The 22,269-nt window shown below is 38.8% G+C and overlaps 1 protein-coding gene across 2 annotated transcripts in view; it reads left to right on the top strand.

Annotated features, from left to right (window-relative positions):
* The window catches only part of PPP1R21 (protein phosphatase 1 regulatory subunit 21), a 71,202-nt gene that overhangs the window by 5,628 nt on the left and 43,305 nt on the right, over nucleotides 1-22,269 (top strand). For both annotated transcript variants that reach the window (XM_047782120.1, XM_047782121.1), the window contains exons 2-11: nucleotides 4,886-4,954; nucleotides 9,354-9,500; nucleotides 11,949-12,047; nucleotides 13,489-13,653; nucleotides 13,827-13,885; nucleotides 15,094-15,188; nucleotides 17,838-17,890; nucleotides 18,362-18,511; nucleotides 21,547-21,648; nucleotides 21,738-21,826. In XM_047782120.1, the coding sequence (XP_047638076.1) occupies nucleotides 4,886-4,954; nucleotides 9,354-9,500; nucleotides 11,949-12,047; nucleotides 13,489-13,653; nucleotides 13,827-13,885; nucleotides 15,094-15,188; nucleotides 17,838-17,890; nucleotides 18,362-18,511; nucleotides 21,547-21,648; nucleotides 21,738-21,826 (1,028 nt within the window). The remainder of the gene's footprint in view (nucleotides 1-4,885; nucleotides 4,955-9,353; nucleotides 9,501-11,948; nucleotides 12,048-13,488; nucleotides 13,654-13,826; nucleotides 13,886-15,093; nucleotides 15,189-17,837; nucleotides 17,891-18,361; nucleotides 18,512-21,546; nucleotides 21,649-21,737; nucleotides 21,827-22,269) is intronic.

The raw sequence follows: 22,269 nt of genomic DNA, 5'->3' as shown, positions 1-22,269 counted from the left end.
GATTAGGCAAGAAAATGCATTTAGATGATTCATCTCTTCTTCCACAAACCCATCTAGCAGTTTGTGATTGAAGGTGCGAAAATCTCCGGTCTTGGGCTGATTATCCTATTGCAGATGGGCAAGGTGGCACGAGAGCCATCATAGTTGGCTCACCACCACTCTCTCTGTCCTTGGAGAAACAGCTTTGTGATAAATCTGACTGAGAATGGGCTGTTCCAGAACCAAAGTTACGTGGAGTAGTCTGGACACTGGTTATTAGAGAGGTAGGCTCAGGGCTTTTGAGGATGCTTGGTGTCCTTTGGGACGAGGAGGTTCAAATCATTTGGAAGAAGCCTTAGAGAGGGACTATTAAAGTAATGATGTTCTCTAATAGTTGTATAATGTCTTCCATTTAAACATCTTTTACTTACAGCACTTACTTTTATTAATCAATTAAAAACTTATCCAGTCCCTTTTCTATCCATAGCATTGATCTTTCCTTGTAGGCAGGAGACACAGAGAAGTATACTGTAGTCTCTGCCACGAGGGACAGTTTTAACTGGGAGATGGGACATGAGTATAGAAATAATACATAAGTTAGCAGACATAAAACTTACTATTTTAAAAAATAAATGAAAACTGAACAGTTTAATGTGTTGTCTTGTTACCTGTAAGTGCCTGAAGATCTGAGGGCAAGCTCACTGTGGACCATAGAGGGATTGGTAGAGAATGGTTGGGAGAAATTGATGGAGGAAGTAGGACCAGAATAGCTAGTAGGCTGTCTAAGAACAGTTGGGATCTGGTTGGTCAAAATGAGGAAAGGCTGTGTTTTTAGAGCAAAGGTAAAGCTAATGAAAAGATAATAAGACAATGAAAAATGAGATTTGAAAGGACTAAGAGGGTTTCTGAGTTGGGATTCAGAGGACCGTTTCTCTACTGAATGGAACAGGAGTGCATGGCACAGCTGCTGGAAATAGGCTATATCACCTTCCGAAGAGTTTTCAGTCCTAATGGATACTTCAGGGCAGTTGTTTCTCAGTTTTATCCATATCCACTGGAGTCTCCACACTGGTCTCCTAGAAGCATGTGTGACTATCTGGTGATCTTGTAACTGTTTCTAAAACAGAAACACTGCATTTGCCTCCCCACTATGGTGAATGTTGGTGAGGAGAAAGATAAGATTCTAAAAGACCAGGCTGGTCACAGCAGTATTACAGCTGACAAGCTGCTGGTCAGTAATGCAGAGATGTAGCAGTGGTGATGCTGAAGTACAGGCAGACCCAAATGCCAAGTGTAATGAACGTGGCAATGGAGCAGGATGGGCTTATCCTTTTCTAACAGAAAGTGATTTGAGATAAAAATTTCTAAAAGCTGTATTTTTTTGTTGAACATTTCCGTTGAAACTGTGTTTGAATTATTGTCATTTAGCAAACTCTTTTCCAAGGGAAATTCCACATCATTTTTCATTAAAATCATATTAAATTCCAAACAGGAGTAATTTGACAGTTTTTGCTTTTTTGCACAAAATAGGCTCTTCTGTTTGTTTTAAGTAGCTTTTAAGTTGCCTTAAAAACTAAAGGTGAGGTTTTGTTGTTTTAAAATTAATGTAGTTCTGTGAATTTTAAACTTGAAAATTATCAGTTCAACAGATTTTAAGTTTCACCCTTAGTCCTTGAAGCAGTCTTAGGAGCTTCTAAATGTCACACAAGGAAGACATATAAGGGATAATAGATCAGAGTTAGTACAGGGGTAGGAAATGAAACCCAAAGACTAAAGTAGTATTGCTGTCCTTTGGCTGTATGGGTTTGAAAGTATTGAATTCTGTTAACTACGTGTAACATTATCCAAGAGTATGTTGATAATTACTTAAAAGGTAAAATACTACATGGTGGAAGTCCACGTTGAAGTGGTATTTATTTCTCTCTTCAGAACTTGAAGAGCAGAGTAGAAAGAGCCTAATAGTAAATATTTTAGGCTTGGAGCCATATAGTTTCTGTTGTATCTACTCATTGTAGATCAAAAGCAACCATAGACAATTCATAAATATTAAGTGTGGCTACATTCCAATAAAACTTTAAAATAGGTAGCAGGCCAATTTGGCCCATGGGTCTTAGTTTTTCTAGAGAATTTAATGTCTATATTATTATTTTTTAAATCAGAAAGTGGTAGCATTGCTAATTATCTTTTCTCTTTTAAATTGTGAACTATTTGAAAACAGGAACTTTTTATGTTTTTCTCTCCCCTGCATCACTTAGTACAGTGCCTTATACCAGGCAAACTATAATAAAAGGGATCTGTTGTCCCTTTGATTTTGCTCAATTAGTAAGAGCTCTCTTTTCATTTGTGGAGCAGTTTATGTTTTAAAAAATGCTTCGACATAATTTTCTTATCTGGTTCTCACAACTTAAGAGAGATGAAGATAGGGTATGTGTATTAGTTCATTTTATAGGCCATGTAATTGAGGCTCAGAAAGGTTGAATGAGGAATTCCGTCAGTGGCACAACAGGATCAGCAATATCTCTGCAGCACCAGGACGAAGGTTCGATCCGGGCCTGGTACAGTGGGTTAAAAGGATCCGGTGTTGCCCCAGCTGTGGAGTAAGTTGCAACAATGGCTCATGTCATCCCTGGCCTGGGAACTCCATATGCTGCAGGGCAGCCAAAAAAGAAAACTAAAACAAACAAACAAAAAGGTTAAATGAATTTCCTAAGTTTATATTGTCTAGGAAATGAGAGGAAGATTTGGGCCTTCTTTCTATTGTGGTAGTGAAATGTTATCTTTAACTTTCTAAAAATAGAAGTGGCTCATCTTTTTAGTCTGTCTTGTTCAAACTGAATATCCTGCAGTATTCCTGCTTTTCCTCTCAGAGTCTTGGTTAAATTTTTTTCTTTGGTGTCATATACTCAGTTTAGGATTGAATATTCAAATATTCCTAGTCTTTTGGCACGGAAAAGGGTCATTGCTCTTCTCAGGAGATAGATGTGAGCTATGCAGAATTTGAAGTAGATTTTTTTTTTTTTTTTTAAGCTCATAGATAAAATCCTTTCGCTTAGTTTCTCAGAGAAGAACTTGGTCTCAGAGAAGAATCGTAGTCTCTCATGGTCTCTGTGTTGAGCTTTCAGAATATTGGTCTGTAATCCTTTTGCTTCAGCTGTGCTAGGCTGGTATATATATTTATATTCACATGCTCTGTGTTATGCTTATTGATAACTACAGAAGGGGATTACTGCAGATTTATCTTTCAGAACCCTGCTAGTGGTGGCTATATAGATATATACATACGTAAAAATTCATCAAAGCTGTATAAACTTTTCTTGGCCACTCCCACAGCATGTGGAAGTTCCCAGGCCAGGGATTGAGCCCTCACCATGGCAGTGACAAGGCTGGATCCTTAAACTGCTGAGCCATCAGGGAACTCAGAAGCTGTATAATTTTTGATTTGTTTATTTAAAATAAAGTTATACCTCATTTAAAAACAAATTAACTACAAAAGAAAAAGCCCGAGTCCTATCTCTCTTTTTTTTTTTATCTTTTTAGGGCCACACCTGCGGCACATGGGGGTTCCCGGCTAGGGGTTGAATGGGAGCTGTAGCTGCTGGCCTACACCACAACCACAGCAACGCGGGTTCCAAGCCACATCTGTGACCGACACCACAGCTCACAGCAAACGCAGGATCCTTAACCCACTGAACAAGGCCAGGGATAGAACCTGTGTCCTCATGATGCTGGTCAGATTAGTTGCTGCTGAGCCGTGATGGGAACTCCAAGTTCTTCCTCTTTAAAGGCTTCTTCTGCCTCTCCAGCCCACTGCTTTTCTCATTTATATGTAGTTTTTTTAAAATAGTAGCCAATATTGTCTAATGGCATTACGCCTCTGGAGGCAAAACTGCTAGTGTCTGAATCTAAGCATTGCCACTGAACTTCTCTGTACCTCAGTTTGCTCATCTGTGAAGTTAAGATAATTATATTGCCATTTCATAGGGCTGTAAAGAGTAATGGAGTGATATATGTGAAGTACCTAGGACAGTGCTTGGTATATTTTATTCAAATGCCAACTGCTATTATTATTAATTTCTAAGTTGATCTTGCTTCTTAGTTGCTTTTGTACACTGCTTCAGCTACTGCCTGATAATGAGTCTTCCATTCCTGAGGCTATTGTGATGGTGATATGTGCATGACTAATATTAGGCATAGTGTCCTGCTGAGTGAGTTGATGCCCCATACTTTGATTGTCTATAGAATTCTTATTCCATGGTTAGTCCAGTTGTATGTATTTCACAGATGAATGGTATGTCTGAGTTTGAAGCAAGATAGCATACTTGGTACCCTATTATTATATTAGTTTTTCTTTAGGGAAATAGAAGGAACTGTGTATGGAAAGTTGAGAGACCTGGGTTTTAGTCTCAGTTTTGCATGGATTAGTTTTGCATCATTGGGCAGCTCAGCCTCTGTGTCCTTATTTGTAAAATGGCAGAATGAAGGGGAGTTCGCTTCGTGGCTCAGCAGTTAACAACCAGATTAGGATCCATGAGGATTCTGGTTTGATCTCTGGCCTCGCTCAGTGGGTTAAGGATCCAGCATTGCCGTGAGCTGTGGTGTAGGTTGCAGAGGAGGCTTGGGTCCTGAGTTGCTATGACTGCGAGCTAGGCCAGCAGCTATAGCTCGGATTCGACCCCTAGCCTGGGAACCTCCATATGCCATGGGTGTCGGCCTAAAAAGGAAAAAAAAAAAAAAAAAAGAGGGCAGATGATAATCTCTACTGTCCTCTTCTGGGCTAATATTTTTATTCTCATGTTTATGCGAGAAGATAGAGTGTATTGATTCCTATAAAGTAATGTTAAGTGATTTCCTTGCTGTAAGTGATTATACTGTATTAAAAATTAATCATTATTTTCTCTGTTTCTAGCTTCGTGCTCAGAATCAGGTCTTGAAGAAAGGTGTTGTTGATGAACAAGCGAATTCTGCTGCTTTGAAGGTATGCAACCAGGTTATTTGTGTTGTGAGGGCTAGATTAGTGTTTGATGAGGCTCATAGCAGGGAATTCACTTGGTTTTCTGTGTTAAAGTCCCAACTCTGACACTGATTCACTAGGGATAAGGGAGGGTAATAGAGTTTTTTTTTTCTGTTCAACTTTCCTACTTATTTGGGTATGAATGTGATATGCTTTGGTTTCCTTAGCTTGAAATTACAAAAATGTATTTTTGGACTGTATGTAATGCATTTCTCTCGTACCTAGCTTCTCTCATAGCTAAATTCATCAGGATAAATGGGGCTTCTTATCTGTCTTCATCTGAGAGCACTCTAAGGGGGGTTATGTCATGTTCATATTTATATTCCCAGCTTTCAGCAGATGGTCATCCCCTAATAAATGGATTTGGAAGTGTGAATCATTTAGTCTATTAATCTTGCTTTGGGGTTGAGCTGTTTAATAGTAATAGCCTGTGTTAATCAGGATTGTTTGAGTGATACATTTTATTATCAGCACCTTTGTTAACTGAAGGGAGAAATATGATGGCAGATGAAGGAATTTGGTTCTACCTTATTTTAATAGGCATGTAGTAAATATTGCCTAGTGATAATTTTTAATTGGAGAAATTAATTCTAGGATATGGGTTTCTTCTTGGCCAAGTTTCAGTTAAATATACTTCCTGCCTCATTCTTTTGCTCTCTCCCGTGCTTGCTCTTTAGAGAAAAGAGATTAAGATTCCCTTTTCTCTTATGTCTTTCTGGCTAGTCCCAAACCAGTGACATATCCTAGGCAGTTCCACTCAGGTAACCAAGACCCAGAGATATGTCCTTTTATTTAGCTGATGTTGGACCTTACACTAGAGAAATCTGTCACTTGAGAGTGAGCCCCCCTCAGGTGCTGTTCCATAGACTCAGGGCTGAGATGGTTACAAACACCTTACCCATACTTCCCAAGCTCTCTGTGCCCAAGCTGAGATTAATGGAAATAAACTTTATAGTCAGGATTTAAAAAAATTTTTTTTTTATTATAGTTGATTTACAATGTTCTGTCAATTTCTTCTGTACGGCAAACTGACCCAATTACACATATGTATACCTTCTTTTTCTCATATTATGTTCTATCATGTTCTATTACAAGTGACTGGATATAGTTCCCTGTGCTGTACAGCAGGACCTAATTTCTTTTTTCTTTTCTTTTCTTTTTTTTTTTTTTTGTCTTTTTAGGGCTGGCCCACAGCATAGGGAGGTTCCCAGGCTAGGAGTCGATCAGAGCTGTAGCCACTGGCCTCCACCACAACCACAGCTGCACCAGATCGGAGCTGCGTCTCACAGCTCATAGCAATGCCAGATCCTTAATCTACTGATTAAGGCCAGGGATTGAACCTGTGTCCTCATTGATCCTAGTCAGATTCATTTCCACTGAGCCATGACAGGAACTCCAGATCTCATTTCTTTTTTTTTTTTTTCCTGTCTTTTTTAGGGTCACACCCATGTCATATGAAGGTTCCAAGGCTAGGGGTCAAATTGGAGCTGCAGCCGCTGGCCTAGGCCACAGCTACAGCAGTGCCACATCCAAGCTTTGTCTGAGACCTATACCAGAGATTGAACCCCCACCCTCATGGGTACTAGTGGGGTTTATTAACCACTGAGCTACAATAGGAACTCCCGGACCTCATTTCTTATCTATTCTAAATATAGTAGTTTGCATCCACTAACCCCAAACTCCCAGTCCATCCCACTCCTTCCCCTTCCCTCTTGGCAACCACAAGTCTGTTCTCCAAGTCCATGAGTTTGTTTCTGTTCTGTAGATAGGTTCATTTGTGCCATATTTTAGTTTCCAAGTGTAAGTGATGTCATATGGTATTTGTCTTTCTGAATTACTTCACTTAGTATGACAGTCTCTAGTTCCATCTATGTTGCTGCAAATGGCAATATTTTTTCTTTTTTATGGCTGAGTAGTATTCCATTGTGTATATGTACCACATCTTTTTAATCTATTCATCTGTCAGTGGACGTTTAAGTTGTTTCCATGTCTTGGCCATTGTGAATAGTGCTGCAATGAACATGCAGGTGAATGTATCTTTTTGAATGATTTTTTTTTTTTGGATATATGCCCAGGAGTGGGATTGCTGGGTCATATAGTAGTTCTATATTTAGTTTTCTAAGTACCTCCATATTGTTTTCCATAGTGGTTGTACCAATTTACATTCCTACCAACAGTGTAGGAGGGTTCACTTTTCTCCACAGCTTCTCCAGCATTTGTTATTTGTAGACTTATTAATGATAGCCATTCTGACTGGTGTGAGGTGGTACCTCATTGTAGTTTTGATTTGCATTTCTCTAAGAATTAGTGATGTTGAGCATTTTTTCCTGTGCCTCTTGGCCATCCATGTGTCTTCTTTGGAGAAATGTGTATTTAGGTCTTCTGCCCATTTTTTAATTGGGTTTTGTTTTGTTTGTTTTTTTTTTTCCATTGAGTTACATGAGTTGTTTGTATATTTTGGAGATTAAGCCCTTGCTGGTTGCATTGTTGGCAACTGTTTTCTCCCATTCTGCAGGTTGTCTTTTTTTTTTTTTTTTTTTAAATAGTTTCCTTTGCTGTACAAAGCTTGTCAGTTTGATTAGGTCCCATTGGTTTAGTTTTGTTTCTATTTCTATTGCTTTGGGAGACTGTGTTAGCTAGGATTTGTTAGCCAAGTTATTATTTTGCCTAAATCACTGAAGAGATGATCATTATCCCTCCTCATGATGTTTAAAGCCTGTCACTGGGAAAATTATTTCCTAGCTTGTAGCCCACTCTGGTGTTTGCCAGCATAACTATTGCTGTGATGTTTAACTCTGTGATAGGGGTCACGGTGGCAACAGTGGTGGTGGTGACAGCAGGCTCTACTTATTAAGCATTCACTGTGTGTCAGGTATTGTGCTAAGCACATTATATCCATTATCTCAGTTTTCACAACTCTGTGAGGTCAGATGCCACTGTTGTCATCCTCATTACAGAAACTAGGGTTTACAGAGAGGTTGGGGTGGATGTCTTCTGAAATTAAAATTAATGATCCGTTATTGGAGTTGGAACTTTAGTCACCTAGTGATTAATTATAAGGATATAAAGAAGTTACTTTCTGTTTTATTGTTCATTGTATTAACTTAACAGTACCTACCTACTTAACTTACTGTCAGTTTGTCAGTTTTGCTCAATGGGAATGTTGGGATGTCTTCTGTTACAGTAGGCATTTGATTATACTGGGTTTGCCTCTTCAGTGAGTTGTTAGATACAGTAAGCATTCATTGATTTAGGTTTCTCTAATTTGGAATACGTAATTTGGACATGGTCTGAGCCTAAGTTTACTGTTGAACTTCAAGTGAAAATTAAGGGCTTACTCAACGAACAACAGAAAAAATGTGTTTCTTTTTAATGGAAACATATTCTATCCCTCTAGACATGCAGATAATGTCAGTAGCTTGCAGACACTAGCCTCTGGTTTTTTAGGTTGTTGTTTCAGTATGTTTAAATTCCCTGTTCATTAAAACTTGACTTCTTCTTAGCTTTATAATGGTTTTTCAGTGAAAAGTCATAAAAGTACAGATATTTCAGTATACGGTAATATGTGGCCATCTGTGTTTGAGTCATTGAGCACAAAGTTGTAAGAACGTCATAAGGAAACTAACTGGAATAACTTTTTTTTAAAAAAAAATAGTAAAACTAAGTATTTCTGTAGTTTCACATTTTCTTACCCCATCATGGTATAAATAGTACAGAGAATGGTCGGTAGAAGATATGTTGTTTAGATTTAGATTTGGTTTTTATTTTCACTTTAAAAGTGAACTGAGGTAGGACATCATCTGAAAATATTCTGTGTTAGGATAATACTGATTTTTGTTTTTGACAAATCAGAATAATTTAAGGTAAAGTTGAGTGTATTGAAAAGACTTCATTTTGACTAACTTATGTTCAAGGAGGATTTACAGAAAAAAGTGAATACAGATATGTTTCTTCCATTCTTGCTTACCGAAGGGCATCATCAGTAAGTCTGAGGTTCTCTTTGAAATTGCAGGTTTATAAAATTGTAGCCTCAGGCTTTGTATCTCCTCACTGCCAGAGGACACATGTATAACAACATTATAACAACACATAGTTGTGGATATTTTACTTTACGTTAATGACTGTTACTTTAGTATATATACTCTTTTCGTTTTATTTTTAAATTTGCTTGGTTTGGCCAGAAAATGATTTTGTCACAAAACAGAGCTAAAAACACAGGAACTGGAATGATAAACATACAACTTGAATTCCCTAAAGCAAGAGGTTTTGATTATATTTTGGTGAAACAACACTAATTGTTCTTCATTATTTTTAAACTTTAAGGCTAAATTACAAGGAATGCTCTGTGTTCACTTTGATGTAGGAACAACTGAAAATGAAGGATCAATCACTGAGGAAGCTGCAGCAGGAAATGGATAGTTTGACATTCCGAAATCTGCAGCTTGCCAAGAGGGTAGAGCTACTTCAGGATGAACTGGCTTTAAGTGAACCCCGAGGCAAGAAAAACAAGGTAGGTCAAGTAAAAGCAAGTTAGTGTGACATTGTTATCAGATACAGATATCTCCAGGCCATCTGGTTTTAACAGAAGACTTTACCTTCAAATACTCTAAAGTTCCATTATTACCTCTGGATATTGGGTCAAGAAAGCAGACATTTATTACTAATATATACTAAGTATTAGAGGCATTTTTCTATGAAGGTGAGTTTTCAAGAATTTACTAGGAGCCAGCCATGCACATAATTGATGGAGTGGCTGAGAAAAGTGAATGAAGTATCTCGTATTGGTCAAAATTATTGATATATTTTAGTTATACCACGTTGCCATTAACCCGAGGTAGGGCAGGTAAAATGAGAAGCATTGTCAAAATGTAACTGCTGTCTGTGAAAGTAGCAGGTGAAGTATTCAAACTATTAGGCTTGTAGGTTTGCTGCAGATGGATTGTCTTGGTGTTTTTTCTTAAGAGTTCACTTTGGTATTCTTGTCTTGAGATGTAAATATAAAATTTTTCCCTTATAGTTTTATACAGGGAAGCAAGATTCTGACTGCTCGAATATAGATGATCTGGTACTTTTGATCATTCTGTGGTTTAAAGGCTGCTTCTTTTTTAAGGGCAGGAGCTAGTGATCGAGTCTTTAAAAGTCTCGTGTGTTTGTAGAAAACATCCCCACAGATGTGTGGACTGAGGCAATAATAACAGAATGGTTGGAGGGCAGAAGGCCGGCAGTAACTCTGAAGCAGCTCGGTATGGAGGGAGGAGTGCGGGCTTTGGAGTTGAGCCCAGACTTGAATTCTCTGTCTGCCGTTTATAGTTCTATTTCTCGAGGCACGTTTTTTAGCCTTGCAACCTCACTTCTGGGGAAGAAACTCTCAGGTGTGTTGTCAGGATTAAATGGGATCATGTAAAAGTGCCTAGGACTGTATCTGCCATACGATGGGCAGTCAACACATTTATGTGTTAGTACATTTCTCTGTGCATCTCCCTTATTTGGAAGAATTCTCTAGAGTGGTAATTTTCAAATAAATGGGGAACAGAGAGGGCAAAACAGATATGTGTAGAATCACATGGGAAACTTTAACAAGATACACACACTGTGGAAATTGTGAAAGACCATTGGGGAGGGGCTTGCCGTGTGTACTTCAAGCATGCTCTCCGGGTTAGTGAGATCCTCTCCCAGGACTGTTTTAGCAGAGATTTGGGTGTAATGTTTCTGAATTAATTGTAAAGAAAGCTTTCCAAATTCGGAAGTATTAAGGACCCAGACTATGTCACTCAGCAGTGTTCCTTGTGCATGCATACCTCTTGAGTTCGCATTTAATTTGTATTTATTTATTTATTTTTGCATAGCTGCTCCATTTTCAAAGGGCTTTCTAATCACTGGCTCATGTTGGATCAGTAAGTGACTTCATTTTAAGTGAGGAGTGAAGCACAAGAAGGGCAGAGGAGGGTGGTGACAGATGTCTGAACACAGTTTCATTGTTAGGCTGTCCCTTGAATAGTCTCACTTCTCTGTGTGTATTCCATGAAAACAGATATTCATTATCAGCGCTTAAATAGTGCTATTCTATGTAGAAAAAGTTAATATTGGTAAAAAGGCAAAAGGGAGATATTTTTCATAATCTTTGAGCCTTTTCCTTGTGTTTATTTATAATAACTTTATCTTATATTGTTATGTATTTTATTTTATTTCATTTCATTTTATTTATTTTTTTATTTATTTTTATTTTATTTTTTGTCTTTTTGCCTTTTCTAGGGCCGCTCTCACGGCATATGGAGATTCCCAGGCTAAGGGTCTAATTGGAGCTGTAGCTGCCGTCCTACGCTGGAGCCACAGCAACTCGGGATCTGAGCCGTGTCTGAAACCTACACCACAGCTCACGGCAACGCCGGATCCTTAACCCATTGAGCAAGGCCAGGGGTCAAACCCGAAACCTCATGGTTCCTAGTCAGATTCGCTAACCACTGAGCCACGACGGGAACTCCTGTTATGTTTTTTGAATTAGAAATTTATGTGAACCTTTGTATAAACTTATTTTTGTGAGTGCTGTTAATTTCTTAAAGGAGTTTAACAACCCAGACTAATGGAATTGCTAAAAACTGTCATTTCCCAACCCACAAGAGCAATTGAAATGGTATTTATTAGCATATTTATATTGTTAGCTTTCTGGGTTTGCTCTGTCTTCCAGCAGAACTGCTCCTGTATTCATCTGCAAAGAATAGTGAGCCTTGTATGTTCTTTCTCTCTTTGTTAAGCTTTCCAGCTCATTGCAGTATTTGCAGTTCCAATGTGTGTCTCATAGGAAAAGTTAAATGATGGACTGTATACCTTTTGCAGGATTGTTTGAGAATGGTGAACACGTAGAAGAGACAAGCTTCTAAGGTGATAGAGAATCTGTGTACCTTAGGATGTTTCTCTAAAGGATGAAAGTTATGTGGACATAACTTATTCTTTCCATCAGAAAAGTGGAGAATCTTCTCAGTTGAGTCAAGAGCAGAAGAGTGTCTTTGATGAAGACCTTCAAAAGAAGATAGAAGAGAATGAACGGTTGCATATACAAGTGAGAAATCTTTCCAGTTTCCCATAGGAATTTAAAAATGGGGTGTATGATCTGGAACATAGAAAAACCAATGCAGAATAGAGTGTTTTGTGTATAGGTGGGTGTTTTAATGTTTCCTGTGGTTGTTTGGTACGTATGTCACTGTCATTTATTCATTTCTTAAATCTCATTTGTATTTTATTTTATTTATTTATTTTTGTCTTTTTAGGGACGCACCCATGGCATATGGAGGTTCCCAGGCTAGGGGTCGAATCGGAGCTGTAGCTGTCGGCCTATGCCACAGCCACAGCAACGTGGGATCCGAGCTGCGTCTGCAACCTGCACCACAGGTCATGGCAGCATTGGCTTCTTAACCCACTGAGCGAGGCCAGGGATCAAACCCAAAACCTCATGGTTCCTGGTCGGGTTCATTAACCACTGAGCCACAACAGGAACTCCTCATTCATATTTTAATATGCAAGTTTGCTTTGAATATGCACTTGTTCAGAGAACAGCAGAGTACCTTTATAAGTTAACAATACAGAAATATATTGGGCACTCTTCATTTTACATGGCAGATGGTTGGATGGATCATTTAGATGGGGGCTTATCTATAAGTAATGCTTGCTTTTTAATTAATTACAGTTTAGTTGGTGTTTATCTATTTCCCTGTTACTCTGTAAGGTCTTATTAGGGTACAGATCATGTCAGTTTTGTCTGCCCAGCTCAGGACAGGGCCTCACTCATGGCAGGCCATCAAATATTTATGGAACGTTGAGTGATCAATGTCTCTTCCAACCCATTCAGCATATTTTAAGAGTCATAGTATAGTGTATTCAGCTATGCCTCCTGTTTTTTTGTGTGTGTGAAATTATGAGCATAGTCAAACAGTAGACAATAAATATGCATCCTCAGTCTTTGAAAATGTTTAAAAAATGAACTGTTGACCTCATGCATTTTTTGTTAAGCATTCATAATTCTTAATTAGTATTGGATTCTCATTAAGGAAAGGAGGTTTACTTGCTTCAGGAGTAACATCTCTGCCTTTTGATTACTTGATTGTAGAGGTCAGCCTAGTAGAAGAGTTACACCTTGGTCAGTTCAGTCCTCTGTGCGACAGAAATGGTTTGAAATAGAAATCTATGAGCCTGGGAGGAAGGAGGTGTAGGCATTGGTGTAGATCTCCTGTGTTCAAACCTTATTTCTGCTGTATTTAGCTGTGAGACATTTGACAAGTTAAGTAGCCCTTGAAGCTTCCTTCAGTTTCCCCATCTATAAAGGAGGATCTACAGTTGCATTACCTCTGAGCTACTGTGGGGATCCACTGAGATCATGTCTATGTGGGTTTTACATAGTGAGCATATGGAACCTTACAGAAGTTGCTCAGTGCTCAGTCACTACAATTTTCTCTTCATTTGTATGTATTAGGATATTTTGAGAAGAGAACATCTTTTCTTTTCAGTTTTTTGAAGCTGATGAGCAGCACAAGCATGTGGAAGCAGAGCTGAGGAGTCGGTTGGCCACTCTGGAGATGGAGGCAGCCCAGCACCAAGCCGTGGTTGATGGCCTGACACGGAAGTACATGGAAACCATCGAGAAGCTGCAGAACGACAAGGCTAAGCTAGAAGTAAGTCCCACTGTTGGTGAGAGCACGTTAGGAAATAGTCCAGGCTTTTGTTAGTCTCCTGTGCACTTTATAGAACAAAAGTTAGCTGTTCAGGGTGATGCCTGCAGCATCTCCTCAATGGGCTCCCAACTGTAGCCTGAGCGCTCTGCTTTTCTTTTCCTTCTAAAATTCAGGTGAAATCTCAGACCCTAGAAAAGGAGGCCAAGGATTGTCGGCTTCGGACTGAAGAATGGTATGTGGAGACGTGAATTCAGGGGGCCCTGAAGTGAGAATCAGAAGACCTGAGTTTTGGTTTAGTAGCTCCTCTGTCTTAATTTTCTCACATTTGCAATGAGACAGGAGTAGGTAATCTCCAGGGTCCTTTTCATTTCTGTTATCTTGGGACTCAGTGAATTCTTCGGAGAGTAGCTTGTGCATTAGTCCTCTGCCTGCAGATGTTTTGGGCTGTGGCAGGTGGCATTCTGGGGCTCCTGTGCTGAGAACTAGACCCTTTCTGTTTCAGACCACTCTGAAGAGAACAACGCCTTCTAGTCAGTTCCAGGTGGGAAAACTGACTAATGATTGCAGTATCAACCCTCTAACAGTACATTTCAAATAAAACAGATTTTGTGATCTAATTTGGAGATATCTACATTTTAAATTAAAACATTCCTTATCTCTACGTGATAAGAGCATGCACTAATGTTTATTTGATAAATGGCATATTTTAGGTTTTAATAGGATCAGTCAAGCGAATTTCTTCACTTTAGTTGCATTGGTAGAATTACATGCTTGGTTTAGATGTATACCTGTGTTCAAAACAAAAATTGTCAGGTTTTGAGCTCAAGGAAGGGAAAAATAGATATAATACTTAAAAAACTTTTATCAAAGAAGTTCTCTTTGTGGCTCAGTGGTAACGAACCCGACTAGTATCCATGAGGATGCGGGTTTGATCCCTTACCTAGTGGGTTAAGGATCTGGCATTGCCATGAGCTATGGTGTAGGCTGGCAGCTGCAGCTTCAATTTGACCCCAGCCTGGGAACTTCCATGTGCCACAGGAGTGTCCCTAAAAAGCAAAACTAACAAATACCAAAAAACTTTATCATAATGCTTGAACAAATATTTATGTGTTATAAAGATAAAATATACAATTTTGAAATGGCTCTGAGGTTACTTTGAGCTTGAGGAGATAAACTTAAGATTGTATGGAATATTGGGACCATGATAAAGTCTTCCAAACTTCCATCATTCATCAGGAGTCTCAAGAGCTTTAGAATCAAAGCTTAATATTTTTCTTATCTTCATTGTTTGTTTGTTTGTTTTTTTAACACCTCTCTACTACCAAGAGTATCCCGGATGTCAGGCACGATTCTCTGAGTGCCTGATACCAGCTGTTGCGGTAACAAGTAAATGATGATCCACTGTCTGTCGATAATGTGGTTTTGTATTTTTTCTTTCAGTCAGTTACAGTTAAAGAATCTTCATGAAGATTTGTCAGGTAGATTAGAAGAATCCTTATCAATCATCAATGAAAAAGTACCTTTTAACGATACAAGTAGGTATTATGTACAGTTTTCCACTGTTCGCAACTCTGAACCTTTTTGTGATAGCCAACTAATTAAAATAATTTCGAATCTATTTGGCAGAAACCCTCATTGGCCTAGCAGAGGTTGCTTTTTGTCCTTTTGATCAGCTTTGGCCCTCATGTTTCATAGGGATATTTTCAGTTGTCATGTAACTATTCCAAAGCTAAGCTTCTTGGAAAAAGCTCAAAGCCACAATTTTTAATTGCATGTATTTAGCATATCCCAAGGTGAAAACCCTCCTGCGCATAAGTACTTGAATGTTTGTACAAGAAAAGTTGGTCATGGTGGGCAGCAAGATGGGAAAGGAGTACAGGAATGGGGTGGAGGTGAATCTTCTTAGCCTGGTATTGCCTGCCCTTTGGACAATCCCCAGGGATAGTTAGGCAGCTGACTTGGGTAAGCCCTGCTTCCTGCTCATCCTGGAATGGGTAGTAATTTCCACAGCTGAGAGCAGCAAAAGAGCTTAAAAAAACCCCATCAATTTACATGTATAATGGGTATCACATTTGTAACCTTTAGACAAGTATTAGATTAAAACCTTGAAGGCAAGGAAAGCACTTAATTTTTTGAATTCAGAAATTTAAATTCAAATCAGTACACATTTCCTTTTTTACAATTATATAATTGAAGTTAATCTTTGATTTCGTCTCCATTTTTCTTAGGGAAGACCTAAAAAAAGAGGAAAGAAAAGACACCAAAGGAAAATAGCAGTTTGATCTAACATTAAAATCAACATATGCCATTATATATCAAAAACCTAAATTCCTGTGAAAACAACACCTGTTACTCCTCTTTACATTAATGTAAATAGCACCAGCATACTTTGATCCCCTAGACTTGAAACCTTGGCCTTCCATTTTCTCCTTAATCCTCATATCAGTTAGTCATCAGATTCTATAATTTCCTTCTGAATCTCTTTGGGTGTATCCCTTCTTTTCCAATACTAGTTGTTACCCTATTTTAGGTCCTTAGCATGTCACAAGTAGGTTACTACTTTTAGTTCTGAAATATTTAGGGATCATTTGCTGAAAGTCTAGAGGGGTGGGGAGCGTAGGAGATGCAGAAATGCAAAAAAGATAAAAATCTCTACTCTTAAGGAATTTATAGTCCAGTAGGAGAGAGATAAGATAGAGAAATATCTAAAATATAAGCTGAGTTATTCCATGAAGTACCTCTTCATGGATGCTGAGGAAACAGGCAGAGACATGCTACTTTTTGAAGGAAAGAAGGAGAGCTGAGCGCTATAGCAGAGTAAAAGGAGAGGTTGTGTGCATGGGGGCCTTTCCTGTCATTGGCCCCCTCAGCTCTCCACGGCAATGCACAGAAGGACCAGCAACACCAGGTTGAACACCCTCTTCTCTGCCTTCCTGCCTCATCCCATTTCCCTGCACCTCTCCACCCCAGTCCCTTCGGCATTATAGAGCACTCTGTGATTTCATTACTGTGTCTCTATCACACTTCCCATAACCTGGACTCCAAACCTTTTCCACTTTGAGCCCCCAACACCATTCCCCCTTGCTGCCTGTGCCCCATGGATGGGTGGCCTCCCCCTACAATGCCAAGAAGACCAGAGCCAAAGCACAAGGGGTTCTGGCAAGAACCCTTCATTCCAGAGTCTGTGGCTTCACACAGCCTTTCCTCAGTGAACCTTCTCCCAGGCTCCTAGGAACTGCTCCTTCTGACCCCCTCAGGACCCTCCTTCTTATACCTTCAAAATTACCTCATTAGAAAAAGAGTATCTGTTGTCACGCGTTTATGCCCACAGTGACTTCACCCCCTTTACTCAGAGCATCCCTAATTCTCTGAGCACCCCTCCGCCATGCCCACAGCCCCAACACCTTGAATTAGGCCAGAAGAGGGCTGATAGGAGAATAGATGTTAATGGACGGGAGACCAAGCTGGCAGTATGTAGCTGATTTAATAGAAACGGAGTCATAAGAGAATTGGATAAAAATGGCATAAGAACTTTCAGAGTCACCTTTGACACGGGGAAGGTTGGAGTGGTTGGAGAGTTGTGCAGGGATTCGTAAAGATGAAGGTCATTAAAATGTGGAGGTTGAGGAAGTGTGTGGCCAAGTTTTGGGAAGCCGTCAGAGTCAATGCCAGACTCCAGGGTAGACTTGAGAGGAGAATTGTGAAAAAGATGTGGAACCACCCAGAAAAATTAGTGTTGAGTCATTGGAATCAACAATGGCAGATGGCTTTTCCAATATTGTAGTGTCATGAAAACGCAGGCATTTTTGGATGGTTAGTGTGGCAGCTGTGTTCAGGGTTATTTTAACAGGAAGAATGACAGAAGATGGCAAGAATATTAGGAGCCTGTTAGAGTAAGCTTGATGGACCCTAAGGGAATTTTTGAAATGAGTTTTAGAAGCAGAAACACAGGTTGGTTTTTTTTTGTAGCTGAAAGTTTAAAAAAAAATTGGAAATATTACTTCATCTGAGAAACAACTGATTCTGTTTAAATTCTGTTATTCTCCTATATCATGTTTGTGACTTTGATCATCTTAAAATCTTGTATAAAGCTGATTTTGCTGCAGAGCATTTATTATTTCTCCGCTCAACTATTTTTCCGTAAATGTAAACTGACTTAATGGACATCCGTTTTTATTTTGTAGAATATAGTCGGTATAATGCTCTGAACGTGCCAATCCACAATAGGAGACATCAGGTAAAGACAAAGTTTTTATTTCCAACAGTGTGTGTTAAACTTTTCAGAAACTCGAATTAGTTGTTTGGGCCTCTGTTTGGTGCATTTAACTTCTGCTTTCTTTTGCATACATTTTTTACAATTATGTAACTTGCTGTTTTTTGAATTTGTAAATAATATAGATTTTTTTGCTGTCTCTCTTGTCCGAAAGCATTAGAACTGAATTGTGGGATGCACTGATTTTGTGAGTCGTGCCTTTCTTTTGGGTTGGTGGACTTAAAACAGTCTAAATTAAGTGGAAGAGGTATATTTGCCAAAACTGGCAGCTTTCTAATTTACTTAGATGGTTATATTAAAATCTAAGTGGGAGCAATGAATTTAAATTAAGGAATAATTATACTGGAATGCAAATGTTTTCTCCAAAAGCAGACTTAATAGTTGTTTGGGTATAACTCAATAGTTGACTTTAACTGTGTCCTTTTCATTTTAAAGCTGAGGATGCGGGATATTGCTGGGCAGGCCCTGGCTTTTGTTCAAGATCTTGTCAAGGCTCTTCTGAACTTTCACACCTATACAGAACAGAGGATTCAGATTTTTCCTATTGATTCTGCCATCGACACTATATCTCCATTGAATCAGAAGGTACATTTAACTCAGGATACCATTTGTCTGCCCTGGACAAACATGGAGACTTGTTATAAGTCATAGTATTTACCTTCCATGGCAAACACAGAAATTCTTAAGAAATGAAATAGTAAGGGAGTTGTTAAAAGACCTTAGTGCGAATGAATGGTGTGGGCATTAAGAGATATGTGGTCATCAAGGAGGGGAGATTGCTGTTGCTAGTATTTGGAAAGATTCTTTGGCAACTGGGCTTTGAAAAATGATCATGAGTTCGAGGTTAATAGATGCAAACTGTTACATTTAGAATGGGTGGACAGTAAGGTCCTGGTTTTATTTAGCACAGGCAGTTGTATCCAATCACTTGTGATGAAACATGATGAAAGATAATATGGGAAAGAGAGTGTAAATAGATGTATGACAGGGTCACTTTGCTGTATAGCAGAAATTGACAGAACAATGTAAATCAACTATAATAAAAAATTTTAAAAAAAGAGAGAAAAGAAAAATGAGCATGATTTGAATAGGAGAGAAGTGTTTCGGTATTTTTTTCCCCCACAAGAGGGTAAGAAGTGGGCAAAACCATGGAGTAGGAAAGTTAATGGAGTGTGGACGTGGTCACATCTCACCACTTCTGGCATGTTGTACTAGTCACACAGATCAACCCTGACGCATTGTGCCAGGGTATTTCTCAAAGCCAAGGACAGCAGGAGGTGCAGAGATCACTGGGGCCATCTCAAAGGGAGGAAGTTAGGGGGCTTGCTTTAGGTGTGCTCTGAGTGCCCCATAACGTGGCGGTCTGAACGGGGTCATGCTACTCTCTACTTAGCTGATTCTTCTCCTCAGCTTTGCTGCTTTTTTGTGCGTCGTGCAGTATTGAATAGTGCTTATGTCCACTGATCTTGTAAGTGCCTATTAGTATAGCAAAGGCTTAGAGTGATACCGGAGTCATATTTCTGCCACTTTCTGTGTCCCCCAGGCAGTTTATTTAAGCTCTCTATGCATTTTGAAAATGGAGGATGTATTACCCAGTCATAGGTGTGTATGTTTGAGGATTAAATGAGATAATACTTGTACAACACTAAGAACAGAGCTTGGCACATGTAAGTACTCAATAAAGGTTAGCTCTTACCTTCATCATCATGCTGCCTTGCACACAGGAGGCCCTCAGCAGGTGCTTGGTTTTCATCAATTTTCAGCTGACACCCCAGATCTTTTGAAGTTGATAAACATTAAACTTTGGGCCTTTGAAATGCTCTTTAATATCACTTTGGGAAAAAGCTTTCAGATGACCTGGGTAAGGAAAATGGAACTGCAGCATTTTAATGTAGTTTCATTTTATACTACCTATAATATAAAAACCATTTTCACCTACTGGTTCTTTGTCCATTATTTTATTTTAGCTTATTTCCATGTTATGCCCATGCAGTGAGAATCAAGTATGTTAATCTTAACAGAAACATTTCATTACTTAGAAGAATTCATGCTTTTTTTTTGATATTTTACTTTTGGTGCTTTGGCCTCTGAAAGGCCCAATGTGATTTTCTTAATAAGCCTCTATTACTGAAGATTCAGAAAGAGTTTGTTGAAAGAGAACCAAAGTGATTGTTTAGACTTGTTCATAGACTCATATACTAGGTATTTATACCTTTGAGCTTAGAGTTCAACTTATTTTACAGCTCTAAAGATCACAGATCAAAGAGGTTGAGTTTCCCAGGGCCATGTATCTCAGTAGTTTGAGGTAGGGTCAGTTGAATCACATTTCTGCAAAATGAGATCTTATATTTCTATATTGAGAAATTGAAATTTGATCCATTATACAGTACTTAGAGAACTGAGGTATGTCACAAGTGAAGAATTGGCTTCTTGCTTCTAAATTGTCTAATTGCCTGGGGAATCTTTTTCTGAATTTATTCTCCATACTGGATTACTCCTTTGTAATTATTATAGTATCCATGACAGTTATAAAAGTTTTTATAGTCTCATTTTAATGCTAATTATATTCCTGGAATTTGCTAAGCTTGAACATTGTGTACAGTAAAAATATGCTGTCCTCCAAAGCCTTGTTTTTCTTTTTCTTTTTGTCTTTTTGTCTTTTTAGGGCCACTCCAACGGCATATGGAATTTCCCAGGCTAGGGGTCAAATCACAGCTGCAGCTGACAGCCTATGCAACAGTCACAGCAATGTGGGATATGAGCAGTGTCTGTGATCTACACCACAACTCACAACACTGGATTCTTACCCACTGAGCGAGGCCAGGGATTGAACCCACGATCCTCAGGGTTTACTAGTCAAGTTCGTTACTGCTGAGCCACAACAGGAACTCCATCAAAAGTCTTGTTTCTGAAAAATGAGTTCTATAACACAAAAATCTGTGTCGTACAGTTTTGATTACCAAATCTTTTTTTTTTCTTTTTTTTAATCTGAGACCCCTGTGGAGAAGCAATTGTTTAGGGAAGAAGGCCTGTTGATGCTCAGTTGTAAAATAGTGAACCCTCCCCTTTTGCTCACATGCCTGGTTCTTAATTATGTCATCCTTTTTCTAGTTTGTCCTTTTGCAATTGAATGGGGACTTGGAGATAGTGTCTGGAATTGTTAGAGGGGAGCTCTGTATAAAAGCTAAATTTCCCCAAAAAAGTTAGCAAAAGAATTCAGATTTATAACTCAGTGGGTCCATTTACAAATACATATATATATATATATATATATACATACACACACACACACACACATATATAATTTTTTTTCTCGGTGTTTTTTTTAGGGCTGCACCTGCAGCACATGGAAGTTCCCAGGTTAGGGGTTGAATTGGAGCTGTAGCTGCTGGCCTACACCACAGCCATGGCAACACGGGATCCAAGCTGCGTCTGCAACCTACACTGCAGCTGACATCAACGCAGGATCCTCAACCCACTGAGTAAGGCCAGGGATTGAACCTGTGTCCTCATGGGTACTAGTTGGGTTCGTTACCACTGAGCCACATAGGGAACACCTACAAATATTTTGATAGTGTTTATTTTCCAGAAATTTAACTCACTCTTTTCCTTCTGTTTAGTTCTCACAGTATCTTCATGAAAATGCGTCCTACGTCCGCCCTCTTGAGGAAGGAATGGTTCATTTATTTGAAAGTATCACGGAGGATACTGTGACTGTCCTGGTAATCTTCTTCTATGTTTTACCTCTGGAAATGGAAACTCTTCTTTTTCAAATGACACTATTAACCTTGAAATTGTTTTTCTTTTCCAGGAGACAACTGTGAAATTGAAAACTTTTTCAGAGCATTTAACCTCTTACATATGTTTTCTTAGGAAGATTCTTCCATATCAGTTAAAAAGGTACTTACTCCTCCAGGCCAGGGAGCTTGGGGAATTGTGAGGTGTCATCTGAGCAGTGCAGAAGTTAATAAAGCAGTCATGTGCTTCTTGTGATCTACTTGACCTTTCTGCACCACAGCCAATTGGGACTTTTGTGAAGAAGGAACAAAATCATGACTTGAGCAGCACAGGCTTATAGTTAAGAAAATTGAACTGTAGTTTGTTGGCTAATGTTTTCTCAGTGATTTTGCACTGTGATTACTGCTATAACCACATAATGGAGAATGAACCAGTATTTTTATTGATTGTGAATGACACATTTATTGAAAGATTTCAGTTTGGAGTTTTTATTATCTTTTTACTATAAACATCTAGATGGGGATTATAATAGCCTTTATAGTGAATCTGTAATCCTTAGGTTTCTCTGAAATAATATATCATTGTTTTTATTATTGGTGATTCAT

Source organism: Phacochoerus africanus, chromosome 5 (genome assembly GCF_016906955.1).
Source record: "Phacochoerus africanus isolate WHEZ1 chromosome 5, ROS_Pafr_v1, whole genome shotgun sequence".
NCBI lineage: Eukaryota > Metazoa > Chordata > Mammalia > Artiodactyla > Suidae > Phacochoerus > Phacochoerus africanus.
Note: the sequence above shows the minus strand (reverse complement) of the source record. Positions and strands in the feature narration are given on the sequence as shown.